At 58.2% G+C, this 21636-nt stretch overlaps 1 protein-coding gene across 1 annotated transcript in view; it reads left to right on the top strand.

The window, feature by feature from the left end:
• The window catches only part of LPCAT1 (lysophosphatidylcholine acyltransferase 1), a 64956-nt gene that overhangs the window by 40374 nt on the left and 2946 nt on the right, over positions 1-21636 (top strand). Inside the window, exons 6-13 of the mRNA XM_063604166.1 lie at positions 1539-1597; positions 4765-4799; positions 6066-6120; positions 8530-8612; positions 11411-11536; positions 11991-12144; positions 15323-15421; positions 19448-19589. Of these exons, the coding sequence (XP_063460236.1) occupies positions 1539-1597; positions 4765-4799; positions 6066-6120; positions 8530-8612; positions 11411-11536; positions 11991-12144; positions 15323-15421; positions 19448-19589 (753 nt within the window). The remainder of the gene's footprint in view (positions 1-1538; positions 1598-4764; positions 4800-6065; positions 6121-8529; positions 8613-11410; positions 11537-11990; positions 12145-15322; positions 15422-19447; positions 19590-21636) is intronic.

Here is a 21636-nt window from a genome sequence, read left to right as displayed (position 1 = left end):
GAGCTGTAGCAGCAAAGCCATTATCACCCACAGCAGGTCTCGGCACTCCACGCGAGCTCCTGGGCTCGGTCCCAGGCAATGAGGACTATTTCCTCCACACTGCGTGTCTCAGGGGCTGGGACTCGGCTGCCGGGCATTGGAGCTGGGGCTTGAGCCTGGGTCTGTGCCAGCCCTGCCGTTCTCCGCCTCCCCTGACACAGCCACCCGTCCACCTGGGCACACAGAAGTGCTGGGTGAACTGCATGAGCTCGCTCCCAGGTGCTGCTGAGCCCACAGCAGGAAGGGGGCAACCCAGCCCTGGACACAGGGGAAGCTGTGGCACACGGGCCCAGGGACTTGGGGTGCCAGCTGGACACCAAGGCTGCAGGTGGATGTCCTGCATGAGACGAAAGCCGAGTGGGTTGGGCGGTCAGCTCGAGGTTTCAGCCCTGACATGGGCCTCTGGCCTCAGGCCACCGTGAAAGGAGAATTGGCCCTAGGGACAGATGCTCCTGGCAGCCCCAGGGGCAAGCATGGGCTCCATTCTCCCAGAATTGTGCAGAATCCCGCAGCCAGGACCAGCCGCAAACTCCTGACCACATAGTGGCACTCGCTGGCAGCCTGGGAGGAACGCGCTGCCTGGGGATTCGCTCGCCTGGCCTCAGGTCGCCAGGCAGGGGAGCCCTTCTCAGACCGCCTGTCCTGTTCTAAAACTTGAGTACTTCTGATGCCTGAGTTTTCCAGTTAAAAAAAAACTCTTTCAATAGAAATTGAAATAGAATTTAAAATAGAAACAATCATCCACAGAGTCCATGGTGCCTTGCTCCAGCCCGCAAGGGCACAACTCCGGCCAGTGAGAAGGCGGAGCGGCTGCTGGGTACAGCCACAATTCCAGTGGGAACGGGGAAGTTCCTGAGCCTCTGCGGCCTGTGGCTCAGCTGGGCCTCGCTGGGGCTCCTCCTGATTCCTTGGGAGCCCATCAGGTGGCAGCCGCTCAGAGAGAGAGGCAGATCCCGGGCAAGTCCTGCTGCAGCTGTGACCAAATCCGCCTGTCCTTGGAGCTGAGCCCCAGGGGCAGGTGAGGGCGGTGGGTGGGGCCCCGAAGCAGGTGTATGTGCTTGGTGAGGGCAGACCCTAACCCCATCAGGTGGATGAGCATGGCCGGTGATGAGGACCCCCACTTCCCACCAACGCCTTCCAGCTGGTGCGCAACGTTATAGCAGAAAGTGTCCCTCCACAGATGTCTTCCAGCTCGTGCGCAATGTTATAATAGCAAGTGTCCCTCCACAGACGCCTTCCAGCTTGCGCGCGATGTTATAACAGAAAGTGTTCCTTGGCCGGGGAGCGCCCCTGGCCGATGTTCCTGCCCATCCGTGCTGTGGCGCTGGGTGTTTACGGTCAGGAGAGATGTTGAGATAGTCCAGGCATGGAGTGCCCTTGCTGACCAGGAAGGCCTAGACAGAAAAGCTCACTTTTATCCCAAGGGCAGCATGAGAAACGCAGCAGACACTGTCCCGCGTGGGCTGCCATGGGCAACACCGCTGTTCCTTTCTCGGCAGGTGCATTCATCCCTGGAGCGCCCGTCCAGCCTGTGGTTTTACGATATCCAAATAAACTGGTGAGTTGTGTTTTCCTGGGGTCAGCTTCCAGGGGAATTCTCTGGGAACGGGAACTGCGAGCTGCCTCTGTGCACCTGTGTCTCTGTCTCTCCACACCCTTTATCTGCGCCACAGCCCACACTTGGCCATGCTGAGTCCATCCGGCCTCAGCGCTGGAGAGGGCAGGACAGGCCCGGGCCCTGGGCTCGGCACGTTCCTGAGTGCGGCCTGTTCTACGCACGTGTCCCTGATCAACCCCATGATTCCACAGTGGTCCCCAGTGTTCCAGAGCCCTGCTTCCATAGCTCCTGACAAAGCTGCCCTTTCCTCTGTGTGCCAAACCTGACATTTTGGAGAGGGAACCCCTCTACCCCACATCACCGGCCAGGGCCCCCAGCAGCTTTCAGTACCCAGTTCATGCTCCAGGAAGTTTAAAAATTAAGAACATTTAAGTTCTGGAAGGCGGAGGCAGCTGGAGAGAAAGGAGGTGACTTTGTCATTTCTGTGGTTTTATCATTTAGTGCTCAGGTTTTGTTTGGTTTAAGAGAATTAAGAAGGCGTTTGGGGTCCAGAGCTCCTGGGGCGAAGGTGGTAGACCCCACCTTTGGGAGAAAGTCTGGATGAGGCCTCAGAGCAGTTCCCCATGGGGCCTTGCCGCCTCTGGAGGAGGCTTAGCCTGCCCTGGCTCTGCCCCGGCCCACCACACCACACCCCACCCCACCCCACCCCAGCCTGCCCTGGCCCATCACACCCCACCACACCCCCCTGCCCCACCCTACTCCCCCCATCCCAGCCCACCCTAGCCTGCCCTGGCTCTGCCCCACCCCAGCCCACCCCAGCCTGCCCTGGCTCTGCCCCACCCCACCCCACCCCAGCCCACCCCACCCCAGCCTGCCCTGGCTCTGCCCCACCCCACCCACCCTACCCCACGCCCCCCCAAGCCTATCCCACCCCCCCACCCTACCCCATGCCCCCCCAACCCTATCCCACCCCCCCACCCCATCCCACCCCACCCCACCCCAGCCTGCCCTGGCTCTGCCCTGGCCCACCCCACCCCATCTTACCCCAGCCTGCCCTGGCTCTGCCCTGGCCCACCCCTCCCCAGCCTGCCCTGGCTCTGCCCTGGCCCACCCCACCCCAGCCTGCCCTGGCTCTGCCCCGCCCCACCCCACCCCAGCCTGCCCTGGCTCTGCCCCGCCCCAGCCCACCCCAGCCTGCCCTGGCTCTGCCCCGCCCCAGCCCACCCCAGCCTGCCCTGGCTCTGCCCCGCCCCAGCCCACCCCAGCCTGCCCTGGCTCTGCCCCGCCCCAGCCCACCCCAGCCTGCCCTGGCTCTGCCCCGCCCCAGCCCACCCCAGCCTGCCCTGGCTCTGCCCCGCCCCAGCCCACCCCAGCCTGCCCTGGCTCTGCCCCACCCTACCCCACCCCACCCTGCCCTGGCTCTGCCCCACCCCACCCTCCCTACCCCACGCCCCCCCAACCCTATCCCACCCCCCCACCCTACCCCACGCCCCCCCAACCCTATCCCACCCCCCCACCCCATCCCACCCCACCCCACCCCAGCCTGCCCTGGCTCTGCCCTGGCCCACCCCTCCCCAGCCTGCCCTGGCTCTGCCCTGGCCCACACCACCCCATCTTACCCCAGCCTGCCCTGGCTCTGCCCCGCCCCACCCCACCCCAGCCTGCCCTGGCTCTGCCCCGCCCCACCCCACCCCTGACCCAGGCCCTGTTCCATCCCTGCCCCTGGCCGCAGCCCCAGCCCCTGGCCCCGCCCCTGCCCATGTCCTGCCTCAGTTTCCACACCTGTAAGGTGGCTGCTGCACCTTCCTCCAGGTGCTCTTGGATGCTCAGAATACTTCTGGTTCCATCGGCCCTCCCCACTTAGGCGACCTTGCCTCACAGGCCTGCCGCCGAGCTCAGGGCATTCATTTGGTGCCAGCTGTGTTCCCCCTTCCACGGCAGTGACTCCCGCACGTCCTTGCCCCTTCATGGGCTCCTGGAGCATAAAGACGGCCCAGGCGGACTCAAGGTCCCCACAGCCCACTGGTGCTGGGCTCACTGCAGGTTCCTGGTGGAGCGCCCACCTGGGAGAGCGCCGAGGAGGGCCTGCCCATCACAGCGAGCTTCCCGTCTATAGCAGTTGCTTTTTGTGATGGCAAAGGAAAGCACTGAAAGAAAAACCTCGTGGGTCAGGACATAGTGGGGCAGAAATACAGGTGGCCTCTGGGTGCCAGGGTTCTGGGCCATCCGCCTCAGGGCCTGTCCCGTCCGATGCCTGCCGGGCTTCACTTTGCCCGGAGAGCTGACGGTCAGGTAATAAAATGGAGTCAGGGCCGGTAGTCACACGACTGACAGACCTCATCCTTCTTACTGAGGCGTGCGTTTGTCAGCCAGGCTCCTGGCCAAGGGCCCCTTCCTGCCTCCGCTGCAGAAACCATGCCCCAGTGCAACTCCTGTGGGCAAAAAAGTCAACCCGAGGGCAACAGACTCCGATCTGTGCAGTCATCTAGATTTTCCACTTTTAAGATTGTTTCATCAGTGTGTTTAAAGCAACACACTATTACTGGATGCACCAAGAAGCACTAGCTTAGCCGTCAGGGGAGCAGAAGGTCCACCCCAGGGTGACGGTGTCCGGGCCTCTGCCGTCACGGCCCCTGCTGTGTGGTCCCTGCCCGGCGGCACTGAGGCTGAAGATGGGACTTCCAGAGCACCCGGGGTGGGGGGGCCCTGCACATGCACCGTGGTTGGGGGAACACTCAGAGCAGTTGGAGAGAGCGGTGGGCAGGAGAGGGCCAGGGTCCCAGGTGCACACTGGAATTGGTGTCCCCAGGTCGGTGAGGAAAGTGGAGAGCATGCAGGGAGGGAGGACCCTTTTCCCAGGTCCTAGGGGCTCTGGGAACCTACAAGAGGGGGCTCTGAGTCCTCAGGGACTCTGGGGATCTTGGGGGACCTCTGGGGACCTGTAAGGAGGTGGTTCTCTGGGTCCTTAGAGGCTCTGGGGACCTCAGGCTGGGGGGCTGGTCCGAGTCCTGGATCCTCAGGGACTCTGGGAAGCTGGAGCTCTAGCACCCTCCTCCCTTCCCCCTGGCTGCAGCGCCTCTGTGGGGTGGGAGGTGCAGGGAGAGGCCGGCACACGCAGGTGCTGGGTGCAGGCCCCATGCTGACTGACCCTGCCTCTTCCTCCCCAGGACACCATCACATGGACGTGGCAAGGACCTGGAGCGTAAGTTGAACGCCGTGTCGTTCTCTTTGTCCTGTTGTTCCATGAACACGTAGGGGCTGCTTGGGGTCTGCTGTGCACGCTAGTTACTTTTGCAGTTGTGAAAGCAGGTGTGGGCCAGCTGTTAGGTTCAGCCCATTGTGAAAACTAAACGTACAGATGTGGCCCAGGCCTGACACTCCTGGATTCTGGGGTCTTAAGTTGCACGTCTTCAGTACCAGCAGGAAGGGAACTGTGAGTCTTGCATTCCGCTCTCGAGTTTGCCAGCTCAGTAATTACCATCGTCTACCTGGTGGCCCCTGGTAAGGAAAGTGGAGATTTAGGGGTGTCTGGGGGGACCCCGTCTGCACAGGCACAGAGACTGAGTCGTGCTGGGTGGGAGGCCAGCCCCTGCTGTGAGTCAGTGTCCCTGTCCCCCCAGCAGAGACACCGAAGGTCAGTTATGCAACAATGAACAACCCCACAGAAACGGGAACGAGCCCCAGAGGAGAAGCCCGGGGCCACAGGCTGGTCAGGGCCTCCTGGGTGCTGACGTCTGAGCTGACGTCGGGAGGGCAGAGGGAGCGGGAAAGTCCAAGAGAGAGCAGCTCCATTCCAGGCGTTTGGGAGGATGTGGGTCCGCTGGTGCTTTCAGGTGAAGGTGTTGAGGTCAGCGCTTCCCAGGCTGGCGTGTGGAGGCTCCCAGCTGGGAGCAGAGCTGGGAGGGGGCTGTGGGGGGTATAGGGGTTCTGGGGTCCCGGGGGCCTAGGGCTGGGGCTGGCATGACAGGGCAGAAACAGGGTTGGGGCAGTGGGCTGTCGGGGGCGTGAGTGTGGCCCTGGGAGCAGCTCCAAATGTCTCCCATGTCAACTCCTGCGGCAAAGGCATGGTGATCCTGGTTCTGAGGTTGGGAACTCTGGATCCAGGCTGGAGGGGTGGCATGACTTAGGGCCTGTGCTGCCTGGGGACAGCGAGGAGGGACAGGTGTGGAGGGACAGGTGTGGGCTGTACGAGGTCTCCTGAACTGGAGAACAAGCAGGAGATGGTGTCTTGCTAGACGAACCAAAGACATAAGCAGGTGTTGAATCGGAAAAGCAGCATTTCCACCCACGGCTGTACGTCACACTGGGGCTCGGGCTGGTTGGGCAGGGCACCCCCTCCGCGGGAGCGTTGACTGCCCAGTAGCGCCCTCTGGAGGGCGCATCTGGAGGTTTCGCTCCAGAATTGGGAGTAATTTACTTGTTAACCCATGTCGTAAATCTGCTCAACGTTGTGCAATCTGTTTTTAAGGCTGGAAATCCTGTGGCTCACGCTGTGTCAGTTTCACAACCACGTGGAAATCGAGGTTCGTATGGATACAGAGTTACACAGCGCTCTTCACAGTGGTTGATGCAGACACGAGGTTACACCAGGATGCCCAGATAGCCTTGTACACTGTGACATATCATCTGTCTTGCTTTCCCATCTTTCCATTTCTCAGGGCCCCTTCGAGGAGCCTCTGGTTGCTTTACCTCAATGACTTTATGTCTCTTTTATGAGTCTGAACCACTTGGATAAGATTTGGGTTTTTGTTTTTTGTTTTTCTGAGACAGCATTTTGTCTTGCTCTGTTGCCCAGGCTGGAGTGTAGCAATGGGCTCACTGCAGCCTCGACCTCCTGGGCCCAAGCGATCTCCCTACCTCAGCCTCCCACGTAATTGGACCACAGGCACACGCCACCATGCCTAGCTAATTTTTGTAGAGACGGGTCTCACTTTGTTGCCTAGGCTGGTCTCAAACTCCTGGGCTCAAGCAGTCCTCCCGCCTTGGCCTCCTAAAGTGCTGGGATCACAAGCGTGAACTACCACACCCAGCTGGAAAGGATTTTTTAAACCTACCATTCATTATTATGGGTATTGTAGCTTAAGGGCATATGAAGCTGGCCCACATGCAAATAATTATTTGTTTGGCTCTTAGTTTTACTTTACATATTTAATACCGCTGAGTTTGTCATAGCACCATGCTCTGTTTAATACATAGTCAAAGATCCCCCTTCTCAGCCTGACCCAGGTCTCCAGAGTCAAGACCTTGGGCTAAGTAGTCACCTCTGTGTAGCCTGCACAGTTTTATCTAAGTCGATGAGGAGTAGTTCTTTTTTTGTTTAAAAGGGGAATTAATATGCACTTCTTGAATCTGGAAATAAAAGATGAGTCACATGCAACTTAAATATTTAATAAAACAATTTGCTGCCTTCCAGTAAATATTGGAGAGCACTACGAAATATACTGATAAGCCCGGCTTTACTCCCGGCTGTTCACTTCCATAGAGGATAAGCTGCTCTCATTACAGAGGACTGGGCTGAAGGGCCTTGGCCCGGGCCTGAGGGCGGCAGTCCCCCCACCCAGCAGGATTATGTGGCTGGATGGGCAGTGGCCGGGAGGGTGCAGGCCAGGCTTCGAGCACAGAACACAGGGACTGAGCTTGAGCTCCTGAGGGCTCCCTGGTGTTGAATGGCCGTGTTACAGGCCTGGTTTCTAATTTTAAGAGTTGAAAAGAAAGTGAATGGTTTTGCAAAACTGCTCTGTCCTTACTGACGTTGTTCATACAAGATGCAAATGTTGATGCAAGGAACCATGGCAGTTTACGGAAGTTTTAGAAATAACAGCGAGAATTGGGGTTTCAGGATGTTCCTGTATTCTGAAATATTCCATATTAGAGAAAAGGACATCCAGGGTGATCTTGTGCCCTTTCCTGCACGGTGTGCAATGTGGGTCATAGTCATTTAAAATGCTGTGTAAGTGTCACTCAGGCAAGGACAAATTCATTGGACAATTTCTTTTAGTTTCAAAATGCAAGAGGTGGCAAAACGCTGCCAATAATCTGTTCCAAATGTAGGAATAACGTGCTGCATTATCCCCATTACAAAACTGATTCTGTCAGAAATGGGCGTAAGCCCCTCTGTGACATCAGGGAGCTGGATGTTCTAATGTAGGCAGCAGGCGCTCCTAGGAGCACTGACGGGGGTGAGTGTAGATCAGAGAGCCAGATGTTCTGATGTAGGCAGCAGGCGCTCCCAGGGAGCACTGACGGGGGTGAGTGTAGATCAGAGAGCCAGATGTTCTGATGTAGGCAGCAGGCGCTCCCAGGGAGCACTGACGGGGGTGAGTGTAGATCAGAGAGCCAGATGTTCTGATGTAGGCAGCAGGCGCTCCCAGGGAGCACTGACGGGGGTGAGTGTAGATCAGAGAGCCAGATGTTCTGATGTAGGCAGCAGGCGCTCCTAGGAGCACTGACGGGGGTGAGTGTAGATCAGAGAGCCAGATGTTCTGATGTAGGCAGCAGGCACTCCCAGGGAGCACTGACGGGGGTGAGTGTAGATCAGAGAGCCAGATGTTCTGATGTAGGCAGCAGGCGCTCCCAGGGAGCACTGACGGGGGTGAGTGTAGATCAGAGAGCCAGATGTTCTGATGTAGGCAGCAGGCGCTCCCAGGGAGCACTGACGGGTGAGTGTAGATCAGAGAGCCCGATGTTCTGATGTAGGCAGCAGGCGCTCCCAGGGAGCACCGGTGAGGGTGAGTGTTCAGGTGCACACGTGTGCAGTTCATGCATCATGGGGTGTGTGTGTGCGTACACACGTGCACATGACAACTTTGAAGACGGTTCTAATGGGCGTTACTTTGACAGATCTTAATTTTGTCAGCCTCCCAGTTGTCATTATGGTGGTGTTGCTGAGGTCAGCGTCTTGTGATACTAACGCAGCTTCTCTGTGTGCTCAGTTCCTTCCTGTGTACAGCCCTTCTGAGGAGGAGAAGAGGAACCCCGCGCTGTATGCCAGCAACGTGCGGCGAGTCATGGCCGAGTAAGTGAGCAGCTCCTTCCCCCATCGCCGAGTCAGGGGTGTCTCCCAGAGTGCTGCTCTCTGTATATTTAAAATAGGCAACAGCGTTAGGAAAAGGCATTCTTGCAAAAGTTCAGGAACCAGCTTCATGCATGTTGGTGAAGTGTGCTTGGCCTTGTGCTGTGCATCCCTTGTTTCCTTCTGATGGCATTTCACCCTCTTTGACGTTTGGAAGATGCATGACTGGTTCTTCCAGACCTGCTTGCAGCCGTTGGTCACCCCAGGTCCTATGTTCCCTATGCCCTAAATGAGCCAACGGGGCACTGGCCTGAGCCAACTTTACATCTGTGCGGCGGCCTCCACGCCTACCTTTGCTCATCTGCCTGTGTGATACTTACCGGTGCCCTTACTCTATCTCGCAGGGTGGAGTGGTGGTTGCACATTTAATCTTGTAAGGTGACTTGTGCTACTTACACAGTTGTCGTGCATGCAGTTAGGAAGAGGGAATGTCCTCACTTCCCATGGTCCCAGGTCCCCTGCTTGCATGGCCGGCAGTGCTGTCGGCTCACACGCCCTCCCCCTCTCCCTCCCTCGGTGTCGTCGGCTCACACGCCCTCCCCCTCTCCCTCCCTCGGTGTCGTCGGCTCACACGCCCTCCCCCTCTCCCTCCCTCGGTGTCGTCGGCTCACACGCCCTCCCCCTCTCCCTCCCTCGGTGTCGTCGGCTCACACGCCCTCCCCCTCTCCCTCCCTCGGTGTCGTCGGCTCACACGCCCTCCCCATCTCTTCCATCCCTCAGGGTCCCATTCCCCCACACTTGTCCTTGCAACCAGGTCCTCCCACCTGGATTTACCCCACGTGAATGCCTCCCTAGTGCTTCCTCCTGCAAAGCCCTGTCCAGTAGAGCTAGAGCCTCCCCTCCACCGGGCGGCTGCCAGACCTGAGCTGCAGGAGCCACCTGGAAGCCACATCAGCCTCGGTCCACCGGCCCCACCCCCAGGCTCCTGCTGCAGCAGGTCGGGGCATGGCTGGGAACTCGCCTCTCCAGAGAGCCCAGAGGGGAACACAGCCACGGCCGGGCCCATCAGAGTGTGCCTGGCTCTGACCTCCGAGCCACTTTGTTCACACTCCGCTGACACCCTGAAGATTCAGCTGGGCGGCCCGTTCCCTCACGTTCCCATCCTCTCCCTCCCAAAGCATGTGTCCGAGGTTAGAAATGGGCCCGGCAGTCTCTGTCCCGCAAAGCTCCACTCAACCCCCACCACAGGCAGCTCTGAACAATACAAAAAGCTGAGTAGGCGCCGAGCCAGGGGAATGCATTCCCACCTCCAAGCCCAGCACCTGTGCTCCGGACTGCTGCCAATACTGGCTACTTTTGGGGACTTAGGAGGAAGAGAACAGATTTTACAGAGCTCAAGGAGAGATCACCTGTGGGCCTCACTGATTATTTTAGAACCCTCCATTTCAAACAGACTCCGAGGAACTTGTACCTTTTTTAGGGTATGAGAGTGCTGCCATTTCCATTGTAGTAATTCAGAATTCTCTTAAAACCCCACTCCAAATTACCAGGAGCCATGTTTCATCACATCAGGGCTGTTGGAGGGTCTGCCACCGTCAGCAAAACCCCCCACCAAGGAAAATGGGAGGGAGAAACAGCCTCGGAATCCTGGGCCTGGGCGGGGCCTGTGCAGCCCCACTCGGGGAGTGGAGATGGGAGGGAGAAGCAGCTTCAGACTCCTGGGCCTGGGCGGGGCCGTGCAGCCCCACTCGGGGAGTGGAGTTGATCATGAGCAGAGGGACCCTGGCAGCGCCTCCTCCCGGCTGGTTTCCCACTCCCGTAGTGGGTCCTAGGAGGCAGTGTTGGAAGCACGTTCTCCTCCCCTGCCCGCTGCAAGGATGGTGGCACCCCAGGGTGGCCGAGCGCACACATCCTTCCCCGACCTTGGTTTTCATCTGGGATGGGGCTGGCCTCTGAGTCATTTGGGGTTCTGAGTTGAATGGCACGTGTGCAGTGCTGGCCTGGAGAGAGGTGCCATCCAGGACGGGCCATCAGGAGAGGCCGGGGATGGCCCCAGGTGTGGCTGGTGGAGGTGGGTGGTTCTCCCAGCCAGGGCTCCTGGTCCCTGGCTCACCTGGAGTCACACGTGGCGGGGCCAGGACTGCTGTGAGCTTCACAGGCAGCCCCTCATTTGGGCCTCATCCTTTCCTGTGGATAGCCTGAGACTCTGCTGTTCCAAATGATGATGCCTAAGTTTGCCAAGGGGAACTTCAGCGGCTCTCAACTAGGACTAGAGAGGCACCGATTTCTCATCACCTGAGCACACACGGCACGGTCAGGGCAGCTCTGGGAGTGAGGGCACAGCCCGCCTCACTCTGCTTCATCCTGTGCTTCACAGACAGTTGCTTCACGTTTGTGGCAACCCTGTGTTGAGCAAGCCTATTAGCACCGTTTTCCAGCACCGTGAGCTCACTTTGGCGTCTCTGGGTCACATGTTGGTAATTCTCGCACCATGAGCTCACTTCGTGTCTCCATGTCACATGTTGGTCATTCTCACGCTGTTTCAAACTTTTTCACGGTTCTCACGTGATGGCAGTCTGTGTCATGACCTTTGGTGTGGCTGCCGTCATTGTTTCAGAGCACCCAGATGAGAGGTGAAGCTGATCGATGAATGTGTGACTGCCCCACCAACTGGCCCTTCCCCTGTCTCACTGCCTCTCCTCAGCCCTCCTCTCCCCTGAGCCATCGGCAGTTATTCTGGTGGGGCGGTGGGAACTGGCTGCCACGAGGCTGGGCTGACGGGGGTGCTGCCCTCCTTGTAGGGCCTTGGGTGTCTCCGTGACTGACTACACGTTCGAGGACTGCCAGCTGGCCCTGGCGGAAGGACAGCTCCGTCTCCCCGCTGACACTTGCCTTTTAGAATTTGCCAGGCTCGTGCGGGGCCTCGGGTGAGTACCTGGTTCTTCTTTGAGCATTAGCTAGAAGCCGTGATGCCAAGGTCTGGTGGGGGCTGCCTGGGGTTGCAGGGTGGGGAACTGAGGGGATAATTATTAATGATGTTTATTCTGGCTTTTTTCAAACATCAACTTAAGCCCACATAGTGTCTTTCAATCCCTTAATGCTGGCATCAGCTGTCTGTGTGGACGGCGCCCCAGGAGGGCCACCCTGTGTCCTGCCACATCTGCCCTGGGAAGGGAACGGGTCTCAGGGGCACAGGCACCTGGCTTGACACTTGGACAGAATGCATCTCGCACCTTCCAATTAGGAGAATGCCTTTTCTTGAAAACTAGCTTGCTGCTACTTCTGTCAATTTTAATATTTTGATGAGTCTTAGAAGTAAATCTAGTGTTAGCGTGCCGCCATTTTATTGAAAAAGAAAGCTTTCCCTCTTTTTTTGTCTAGGCTAAAACCAGAAAAGCTTGAAAAAGATCTGGACAGATACTCAGAAAGAGCCAGGATGAAGGGAGGAGAGAAGATAAGTATTGCGGAGTTTGCCGCCTCCCTGGAAGTCCCCGTCTCTGACTTGCTGGAAGACATGTTTTCACTGTTCGATGAGGTAGGGCCTGTCGCCTGCGGAGCGGGGTGTCGGCAAAACTTCCTGCTTTTTGAAGCATAAATTCTTCTCATTCTAATATAAATATATTTTCACACAAATTTGAAAGCAGAGAAGGAAAACCACCCATCACCACCCCACCCTATCATTTTGAGGTATTTCCTCCCATGCTTTTAAATACGTGTACACATTTGACGTTTAAATTACCCTTTACTGATGAATGTGCCTGTGGTTTGGGGTTTTTCAGTCTGATTACGGAATCTAACAATATCAAACTGTGACACCCAGCCTGGGGTCTCCAAGGGACCCCCTGCAGGGCCCCTGCTCACCAGAGCTGCTCTTTGCGGCGTCAGAGTTTCTAATAACACGCCCGTCCTCTATGATCGGCTTAGAGGCTCCCCGCCAGCCTGTGGGTGTGGGAGGGCTTCCTCCTGGTGCAGCCGCCCACTCCCCTCCGCCCTCCGCACGTCATCCCCAGGTCCTCGTCGTAATTGATGAGGCATCCACAGTCACGCCAGGTGGCCCTGAACGTGGCGGGCAGCCTCGGGGTTTTAGGAAGGTGCGAGGCGGCACGCAGGGGCGGGACAGGCTGCCACGGCGAGCCACAGGTCAGCCAATCCTGGTCTTTTCTGGGTGTCAGTGCCACAGCATGGACACTTACACTGTGGTCCTGGAGGAGCTGGTGATACGCCAGGGTGTGTGTAGAAGGCTCCTTCAGCCATGACTGTCCCGTGACAGCGTGAGATGTCCCGTGTGACAGCGCCATATATGCTTTGCACCAACACGGAGCAGCTGCAGTGCGGCCCTGGGTGGAACCCGGGCAGGCAGGAGGCCTCTCTGGCCAGAGAGCATGTGAGGAGCACTCAGGACAGGGGGAGGACTCTGGCCAGAGAGCAGGAGGAGCAGGAGAGAGGAGAGAGGAGCACCCAGAGGCAAAGGAAGGACTCCCTGGTTGGAGAGAGCAAGAGAAGATGAGGAGCACCCAGGACAGGGGAAGGAGGCCCCCCTGCAAGTATGCAGAGTGTGAACCAAGGATCACAGTGTGTGGCTCAGGGCATTCTCCCACACGCACCAGAGGGGCCCCCAGCCACGGGCCCTCTGCTACAGGGCAGCTGGAAACAGTGTCTCAGATGCGAGTCCTGCCTGGTGTCCGTAAGGGGCCCCCAGCCACGGGCCCTCTGCTACGGGGCAGCTGCAAACAGCATCTCAGATGCGAGTCCCTCCTGGTGTCCGTGCTACATCTGCAGCTGCGTTTGCACTCAGGCACTTTACCACAGTGTTGGAATTGAAACGCGAAATGGTGAATACTGGTTTCACAGGCAGCGTTCCTGGATTCACAGGCAGCGTTCCGAGGTAACTTATGACACTGTGCGGTTAATGTTTTATTTTCTCCAATTTCAGATGCACATGATCTTATGAGATAGGAATATTCTCCATTTACACCCAGGACCTCAGACCCCCAGCCCGAGACCTTCCCAGAGCCAGGGACTTGCAGTCATTTCCACCTGCCAGACACCCAAGCCCCAGTCCCAGTACCCCATGCCTTGCAAGGGGTGTGGCGTAGCACAAAGAAAGCTATCAGTTCCCTCAGAAGACCCTCAGGGACCTGTGTGCGTCTCACCCCAGCACCTACAGCCTGTGGTTGACACAAGCGTAGAGGGGCAACTACTGGTCAAAGTCCTCCCTCTGCCCCTGGGTGCTCCTCACCCCCAGCTCTCTGAACAGGGAGTCCTCCCTCCACCCCTGGGTGCTCCTCACCCCCAGCTCTCTGAACAGGGAGTCCTCCCTCTGCCCCTGGGTGCTCCTCACCCCCAGCTCTCTGAACAGGGAGTCCTCCCTCCGCCCCTGGGTGCTCCTCACCTCGCCGCCTCCTGCTCTGACCAGAGTTCTCCCTCTGCCCTTGGGTGCTCCTCACCTGCTCTCTGGCCAGAGTCCTCCCCCATCCTGGGTGCTCATTATCTCCTGCTCTCTGATCAGGGAGTCCTTCTGCCCCGGGTGCTCCTCACCTCACTTCCTCCTGCTCTCTGACCAGAGCGTCCTCCCTCTGCCCCAGGTGCTCCTCACGTCCTCCTGCTCTCTGACTAGCGTCCTCTCTGCTCCTGAGTGCTCCTCACCTCCTGCTGTCTGGCCAGAGTCCTCCCCCTGTCCTGGGTGCTCCTCACCTCCTGCTCTCTGGCCAAAATCCTTCCCCTGCCCTGGGTGCTCCTCATCTTCTCTTGTTCTCTCCAACCAGGGAGTCCTTCCTTTGCCTCTGGGTGCTCCTCACCTCCTGCTCTCTGGCCAGAGTCCTCCCCCTGTCCTGAGTGCTTCTCACTTGCTGTCTGGCCAGAGTCCTCCCCCTATCCTGTGTGCTCCCCACCTTCTGTTTTCTCCAACCTGGGAGCCCTCCCTCTACCCCTGGATGCTCCTGCTGCTCTCCTCCTGGAACCTCCTCCTGCTCTCTGACCAGGGAGTCCTCCCTCCACTCCTTGTTGCCCTTCATCTCCTGCTGTCTGACCAGAGAATCCTCCCCCTGTCCAGGGTGCTCCTCACCTCCTCCCGCCCTGACCTGGGAGGTTCTTTCCTGTGGCCTGGGCACACCCTGCAGCCACGTGCAGACCGTCCCCATCATCATCAGAAGTGCAGACCCTGTCAGCCCCCACCTGTGCCTCTCACCACCCTTCTCACTCACATCAGCATGTCCCTGGAGACTCTGGGTGTGAGGAGTTACTGAGAATGGTCAGCGCGGGGCTGACTGGCTTCCACAGCTGGCCCGGGCTGCGTGTTTAGCTCCACGTCACAGCTCCGGGTTCACCTTCTTTCTGCAGGATGAATGGGTTGCCATAAACAGACTAAATTCCTAGAGCCCAGAATCAGCCTTGGTGCTTAGGGGGTTTTCTCAAATGCAGGTCTTGGCAGGTGGCAGGCATTGCATCGCGTGTGCTTTGCTGAGGTGCTTCCTGTGGCAGCCTTGTGAACTTTGGGAAGTCACTGTAATGGCCCCAAGAAGTGTACACAGCACAGTGACCTTGGAGAACCCACTTGGTGGAATGTCCTTCCAAGATTCCCTTTTCACGTGGGCAGATGTTCCCGAGCGAGAGTGGGACTGGCCTTTAATTAACACCAGCACCCGTGGGAAACCCTGGCGTTTCTCCAGTGCCGAAGGTGGCCGAGCTGTGGCTGAGAGCGTCTCTCCCCACAGAGCGGCAGCGGCGAGGTGGACCTGCGAGAGTGTGTGGTTGCCCTGTCTGTCGTCTGCCGGCCGGCCCGGACCCTGGACACCATCCAGCTGGCTTTCAAGGTGAGTGCAGAGTTCACATGGGTTTGACTGGGGGACAGGGCGGTGCAGTCACGTCAGCACCATTGTTCATTTCTCTAGTTCCTTATAATATCAGTTAATTGATCATTTGCCCAACTGCTATTTTTACATAAGCTTTTTATGCTAGCTGTTGTTTGTAAAATGCCCAGAAAACTCCCAGATTTATTTCTTCCTGGATTAGCAATCCACACTCATCAGAAAGCATGGCTGAGGTTCTTCCTGGGTCCTGGGGCACCTGGGTGGGGCTGGTGGTGTCACACACCATCACACACTACAGGGCACCTAACACAGGGGCCACACACCTTGTCCTCTCTCCCCCTCAGACTGTGGACTGGTGAAGAAAGCATGGCTTAGGAGCTGCCCGCCTCAGCTGACCCCAGGGGCTACAACATGTCAGAGCCCAGTCATCACCACTGGGGGAGTCTGGGGTCCCAGCCCAGCTGCAGACTCCTGGGAAGCCCTCAGGACTTGCCTCACCGCAGGGAGTCGCTGCTCCCTGGGGGCTGAGTGGGGTCTGGGTCAGGCCTGGAGGGCGGGAGGCCAGGTAACCCTGAGGGTTTGGCCTGGCCTATTCTGAGGCTCCAGCAGCACCAATGTGGATTTCATCTGGGATAGAGCTGGGCCGGCTTTGCCTGTACAGAGGCACAACTTTACCAAGGCTTCTCACAGGGTGTGACTCACATTAGCCAGACTCTCAAGGGCCTGATGTGTGAGTCAAGAAGCCGCATGTCTCTCACTACTCCAAGAACTCCCTTCTCTTGCTTCTGACGCCAGCACACCCTCTCCATAGCAACACTGGGGAATGTCCCCACATGAAAAGGTGGCTTGTGGGGGTCTCCCCAGGCAGGATGAACTGGATGACCTCAACATTTGGCAGCTCTGTGTAAGAAAGCCTGACCTCCCTGCCTCCTCCAGGCCTGGGCAGCCTGCCTCCTAGGGTCCCTGATCTGAGCCAGGCCCTGTGTAAGAAAGCCTGACCTCCTCCGCCCCTCCAGGCCTGGGCAGCCTGCCTCCCAGGGCCCCTGATCTGAGCCAGGCCCTGTGGCCCTGCGGCCCCCGCTGGCCCAGCTTTCACTGTGCCCTGTTGTTGTTTTTTAATTTTCGCGAGATGGAGTCTCGCTCTGTTGTCCAGGCTGGAGTGCAGTGGTGCAATCTTGGCTCACTGCAACCAACCTCTGCCTCCCAGGTTCAAGTGATTCTCGTGCCTCAGCCTCCCAAGTAGCTGGGATTACAGGCTCATGCCATGGCACCCAGCTAATTTTTGTAATTTTAGAAGAGACAGGGTTTTACCATGTTGGCCAGGCTGGTGTCAAACTCCTGGCCTCAAGTGATCCGCCCACCTCAGCATCCCAAAGTGCTGGGATTACAGGCATGAGCCACCGCCCCCCGTTCTGCTGGCCCCACCAGCCCCTGCTCTAAAGCCACCGAGTATAATCTGGAGCGAATGACGGCAGCGGTGGGGTGGCAGTTGCCTTGTTTCTCAACATGAACAATGGGCTGTGGAGCCCGACCTTCCTCCTGCAGAGGCCCCACCTGCAGGTGGGCAGGGTAACTGACTGTGGTAGGGTTGAGGACGCCCACTGGGGAGGACAGTGTGCACCGGGTCCCTGCTTGGGGTGGGGTACGTACCACTGGGAGGTCTTTCTCAGGTGAACCAGGCGATGGGTGAGGCCCAGGCTGCCCTACAGTGACCACCTGGGGGCAGGATGGGTGATCACTTCTCACAGGCTTCCAGGCCGCTGATGTGGCTGCGTCCCCACGGCGACACCAGGGTCCCGCCTCACCTCCACCCTCAGCAGCTCCGCCGTGATGGCACATGCCCTGCCTTCCTCCCACCTTCTTGCGGGCTGCTTCCCCATGTCCCTTTCTGCATCCTATACCTTTCATGGTGTCATCATTTCCTGAAGTCATGGGCATTGTGCTTTTCTGCTGCTCTGGGAGCCTGGCACATTTTGGGGGGACTGCATGTAGCAGGAAGGGCTTCCACGGAGCAGTCTCGTGTGAGAGAGCGTGGCAAGTGCGCCAGCGTGCTGCTCTTGGGACATAGAGATCCAGGAAGCTGCCCCCCCAGGCTGACTGTGGACACAGAACTCCTAGCACCTAGGACCCCAGAGGCATCCGCCGGTGCTCAAGACTTTCCAGATGTGCAACGTACCGATGTGCTTCATACGCCTTGGGGCCCCTTGTTTTTGTTCTTTTTCATTACGATTACTGTGTAAAACCTTAAGATGTGGTCCTGGTAAAACTTCCAGCGGCTCAGAGTGGACAGTGAGAACCTGAAGTCTGTTGCCCGTGGTAGCCTCAGTCCTACCTCTGCGTTTGCCGTGCAGCATCTACACGAGGCTCCGAGGATGAAAGTCTGCCTCTGCAGTTCTCATGTCCAAATGGACACAGATGTCAGGTCGTCCCCTCTGAAGCAGCCTTGCAACCGCTAGGGGGCAGGAGGCACTGCTCTCTGGGGGCTGAGTGGGATCCAGTTCGACCGAGGAGCTGGAGGCCGTGGCCCTGAAGCTTTGACCCGGCCTGTTCTGAGGCTCCAGCAGCACCAACGTGGATTTTGTCTGCAGATGTTTGATTCAGCAAATCTAAAAGCAGGAGAGAAACGTAGACCACAGAAGACAGGGTGGCCGCGTGCAGCAGCGCTGTGGGATGAGGCCCAGGGGAGGGAGAGTGGAGGGTGAGGATGGGGTCTCCAGAGCCTGGAGCAGACCCGGTCCATGGGGTAGAGGCAGAGCCCCGGGAAGAGGGTGTGAACCCTGGGACAGCTTGCCAGGCCAGAAGGCTGGAGGCGTCAGCGTTTCTTCCCTGAGCACCACAAGGAGGAGCCGGGCGAGGTGAAGGCGCAGCCCCTCCCTGAAGAGAGGGCGACCCCCCTCACATGCAGCCCACTTCTCGGAGGGTGGAGCAAACACTCAAGATCACAGCGCACTGCAGGAGAAGGGGACTCGGAGTCAGGGCGACGGCCCTGTCGGGAGCCCCAGGAACCATGGACCCCAGGCAGAGAGAGGGCGGCGGGGGATGGTGCAGCCCCAGGTAGACTCGGGGAAGAACCAGGTAGAAGAGCTGGCCCATCTGAGGGGGCAGGGAGGGCTCTGAGGGAGCCCAGGGGTTGGAGCGGAAGGACACGGGCGGCGTCGGGACCTCAGAGGAAAGTGCTGCCACAGAGCGCGTGGGCCAGGCTCGAGCCTCAAGGGCTGGGGCAGGACCCTGCACCCCACAGGGAGCCGAAGTGTTTCCGAGGAGGTAGAGGGACAAAGGGATGGGCAGGCCCTGATCAAGGGGTCTGGGGGATCCCCAGGTCACAGAGTCTGTGAAGCCAGGGAGGGGAGCGCCGTGGAGTTGTGGGGAGCGGGCGGCAGGCGCCTCGGCACTGGGCCCTGCACAGAGAGAGCCGGAGCCGCCGCTTCCACACCTGGAGCAGGAGGAAGAGAGGAGGCGTCACGTGTGAAGCTCAGGAGAGAGCGCGGGTCCTGGTTCCCGCTCCCCGCTGGGGCCCTCCCGGCCCTGCCAGGTCCTTCTCATTTCTGCTCCTGATCTGCCCTGTCGATTTCTAACCATCAGGGCTTTTTCATGTTATTACTGATGCTTGTGAACACGTCTGCTGTAGCCTGCACTCACGGAGGCAGAGGGCCGTGGGGGAACTCTGCAGCCCAAGCTTGCGCCACGCCCGCCCGTGGCCCAGGCAGGACCCTTCCGCGGCCTCCCAGTGGCAGCCACAGGTGCTGGTTGCTTTGCTGAGCTATCACGGGTGGGGTGGGCAGCGTCTGAGTCCTTGCCCGAGAAGCATCTGCTGTGTGTCCACGGGGCACCTGGAGGGGCCAGATCCAAGGCACAGGGCCCTGCCGCATGGCTCCACATGGAAGTTCGAGTCCCCCGTGTCCAGCCGCCGGCCCTGCAGGTGCCCAGCAGCTCTGACAAAGCGGGGCAGGGCCGCTGGGGTGTCCCTGGACAGCGGGGCCTGGTGGGCAGGGGTGGAGGCCGCAAGGTGACACCCAGTTTGCCTTGCAGATGTACGGAGCGCAAGAGGACGGCAGCGTCGGCGAAGGTGACCTGTCCTGCATCCTCAAGACGGCCCTGGGGGTGGCAGAGCTCACCGTGACCGACCTATTTCGAGCCATTGACCAAGAGGAGAAGGGGAAGATCACATTCGGTGAGCCCGCAGGAGTGGGGTCGTCCTCGCGACCCTTGGGCGGGGGCTGGGCAGAGTGTGGGGCGAGTCTCCGTGGGAGCCCAGGACAGGAGTGGAGTCCCCGCCATGCCTCCATTCACCAGGCTGCCCTGTGTAACAAAGAAACCCCTGAGAAGGAAGGTTCTGGAGACCTGGCAGGGTTCGTAGGGAGCTTTCCAATCTGATTTGTTTTGGCGATTTATACAACCAAACTCCAAGCCCAGTTCCGAAGCTCTGAGCCTTCCATGGCCTCAGGCTGGGATTCAGGTGCCTGGAGGTGGGGGATACCTGCACCCAGCCCTCGAGGCCACTGGCTGTGGGCTTTGTCACTGCCAGCCGGGGTGTGGCTCACATCCCCCCTCTCCTGGGAGGGGTCTGTCAGGAGAGACGAGGAGGCGGGCGCTGCAGACCCCCGTGCTGCCCAGGGCGACTTCCTCCCGAGAAAACTCACCTGTCTGTGGACATCTGATGAAGTGACTGGTAACACGGCTGTTTCCAGAGCACGAGCTGTCGGTAATGGCGGTTGATATTTTTAAATTGCTGTGCAAAATCCGCAAACCCGAGCCCGGGGCGCCTCCCTCCCCTGCAGTGTGAATGAGCCACGCTGCATCCACCCGAGGCTCCCAGGGCTGCAGGCCCTGGCCTGGCTCATCCCAGTGGATGCCGCAATCCCCACCTGGAAGTGTGGTCTTAGAGCAAATGAGGAGACCCGCGAGAGAGCTGTGTGCACAGCGTCTGTGCGGGAGCCAGAGGCGGGAGTGCGGATGTGCGCACTCGTTTCAGTACTGAAAGCATGTATGTGTGCTTAGTTACCGTGTGTGTGCGTGCACGCATGTGTGCGCTTGTTTCAGTACTGAAAGTGCACGTGTGTTTAGTTACCGTGCGTGTGCATACGTGTGTGCACGCATGTGCGTGCTTTTAGTATTGAAAGTGTGCATGTGTTTAGTTACCGTGTGTGCACACGTTTGTGTACACATGTGCACGCTTGTTTCAGTATTGAACGCGTGCATGTGTGTTTGTGTGCGTGCATGTGCATGCTTGTTTCCATTTTGAAAGCGCACGTGTGTTTAGTTACCGTGTCTGTGCTCTTGTGCTTGTTTTGTGTGTATGTGTGCATGTGTTTAGTACCGTGCGTGTGTGTGCGTGCACTTGTTTTGTGTGTGTGCATGGGCATGTGTGTTTAGTTGCTGTGTGCGTGTGCTTGTTTTGTGTGTGTGTGCATGCGTGTTTAGTTACCGTGTGTGAGCTTGTTTTGTGTGTGTGCGTTTAGTTACCGTGTGTGCTTGTGTATGTGCATGTGTGTTTAGTTACCGTGTGTGCATGTGCTTGTTTTGTGTGTGCACGCATGTGTGTTTAGTTACCATGCATGTGTGTGCATGCGCTTGTTTGGGTGCGTGCGCATGTGTGTTTAGTTACTGTGTGCGCGTGCGCTTGTTTTGTGTGGTGCATGTGTGTTACTGTGTGCCTGCACTTGTTTTGTGTGTGTGTGTGCATGTGTGTAGTTACCATGTGTGTGCATGTGCTTGTTTTGTGTGTGCACGCATGTGTGTTTAGTTACGTGTGTGCGTGCACTTTTGTGTGTACACGTATGTGTTTACTGTGTGTGCACACTTGTGTATGTGCATGTGTGATTACCGTGTGTGTGCTTGTGTGTGTGTGTGCACATGTGTTTGGTTACCGTGTGTGTGCTTGTTTTGTGTGTGTCTGCGTGCATGTGTGTTTACCGTGTGTGTGCTCTTTTGTGTGTGTGTGCACGCATGTGTGGTTACCGTGTGTGTGTGCTTGTTTTGTGTGTGTGTGCACATGTGTGTTTGGTTACCGTGTGTGTGTGTGTTTGCGTGTGTGCATGCATGCGCTTGTTTCCAATTTGAAAGTGCGCAATGCTCCTTGGTGTGTTCGGGCTCTTTGATGTTTGTGGTGGGCACCGACCAGCTGCAGACAATTTCCAGTAACAACCATCCTTGGATTTCTCGCCGGGTGGCCCAGGTTCTGAGTGTTTCTGGAGCTGCCTAGCATGACCAGCCCCCTG

Source organism: Pan paniscus, chromosome 4 (genome assembly GCF_029289425.2).
Source record: "Pan paniscus chromosome 4, NHGRI_mPanPan1-v2.0_pri, whole genome shotgun sequence".
Classification (NCBI taxonomy): domain Eukaryota; kingdom Metazoa; phylum Chordata; class Mammalia; order Primates; family Hominidae; genus Pan; species Pan paniscus.
The sequence above is the reverse complement of the archived record's forward strand: the minus strand, read 5'-3'. Positions and strand labels throughout refer to the sequence as shown.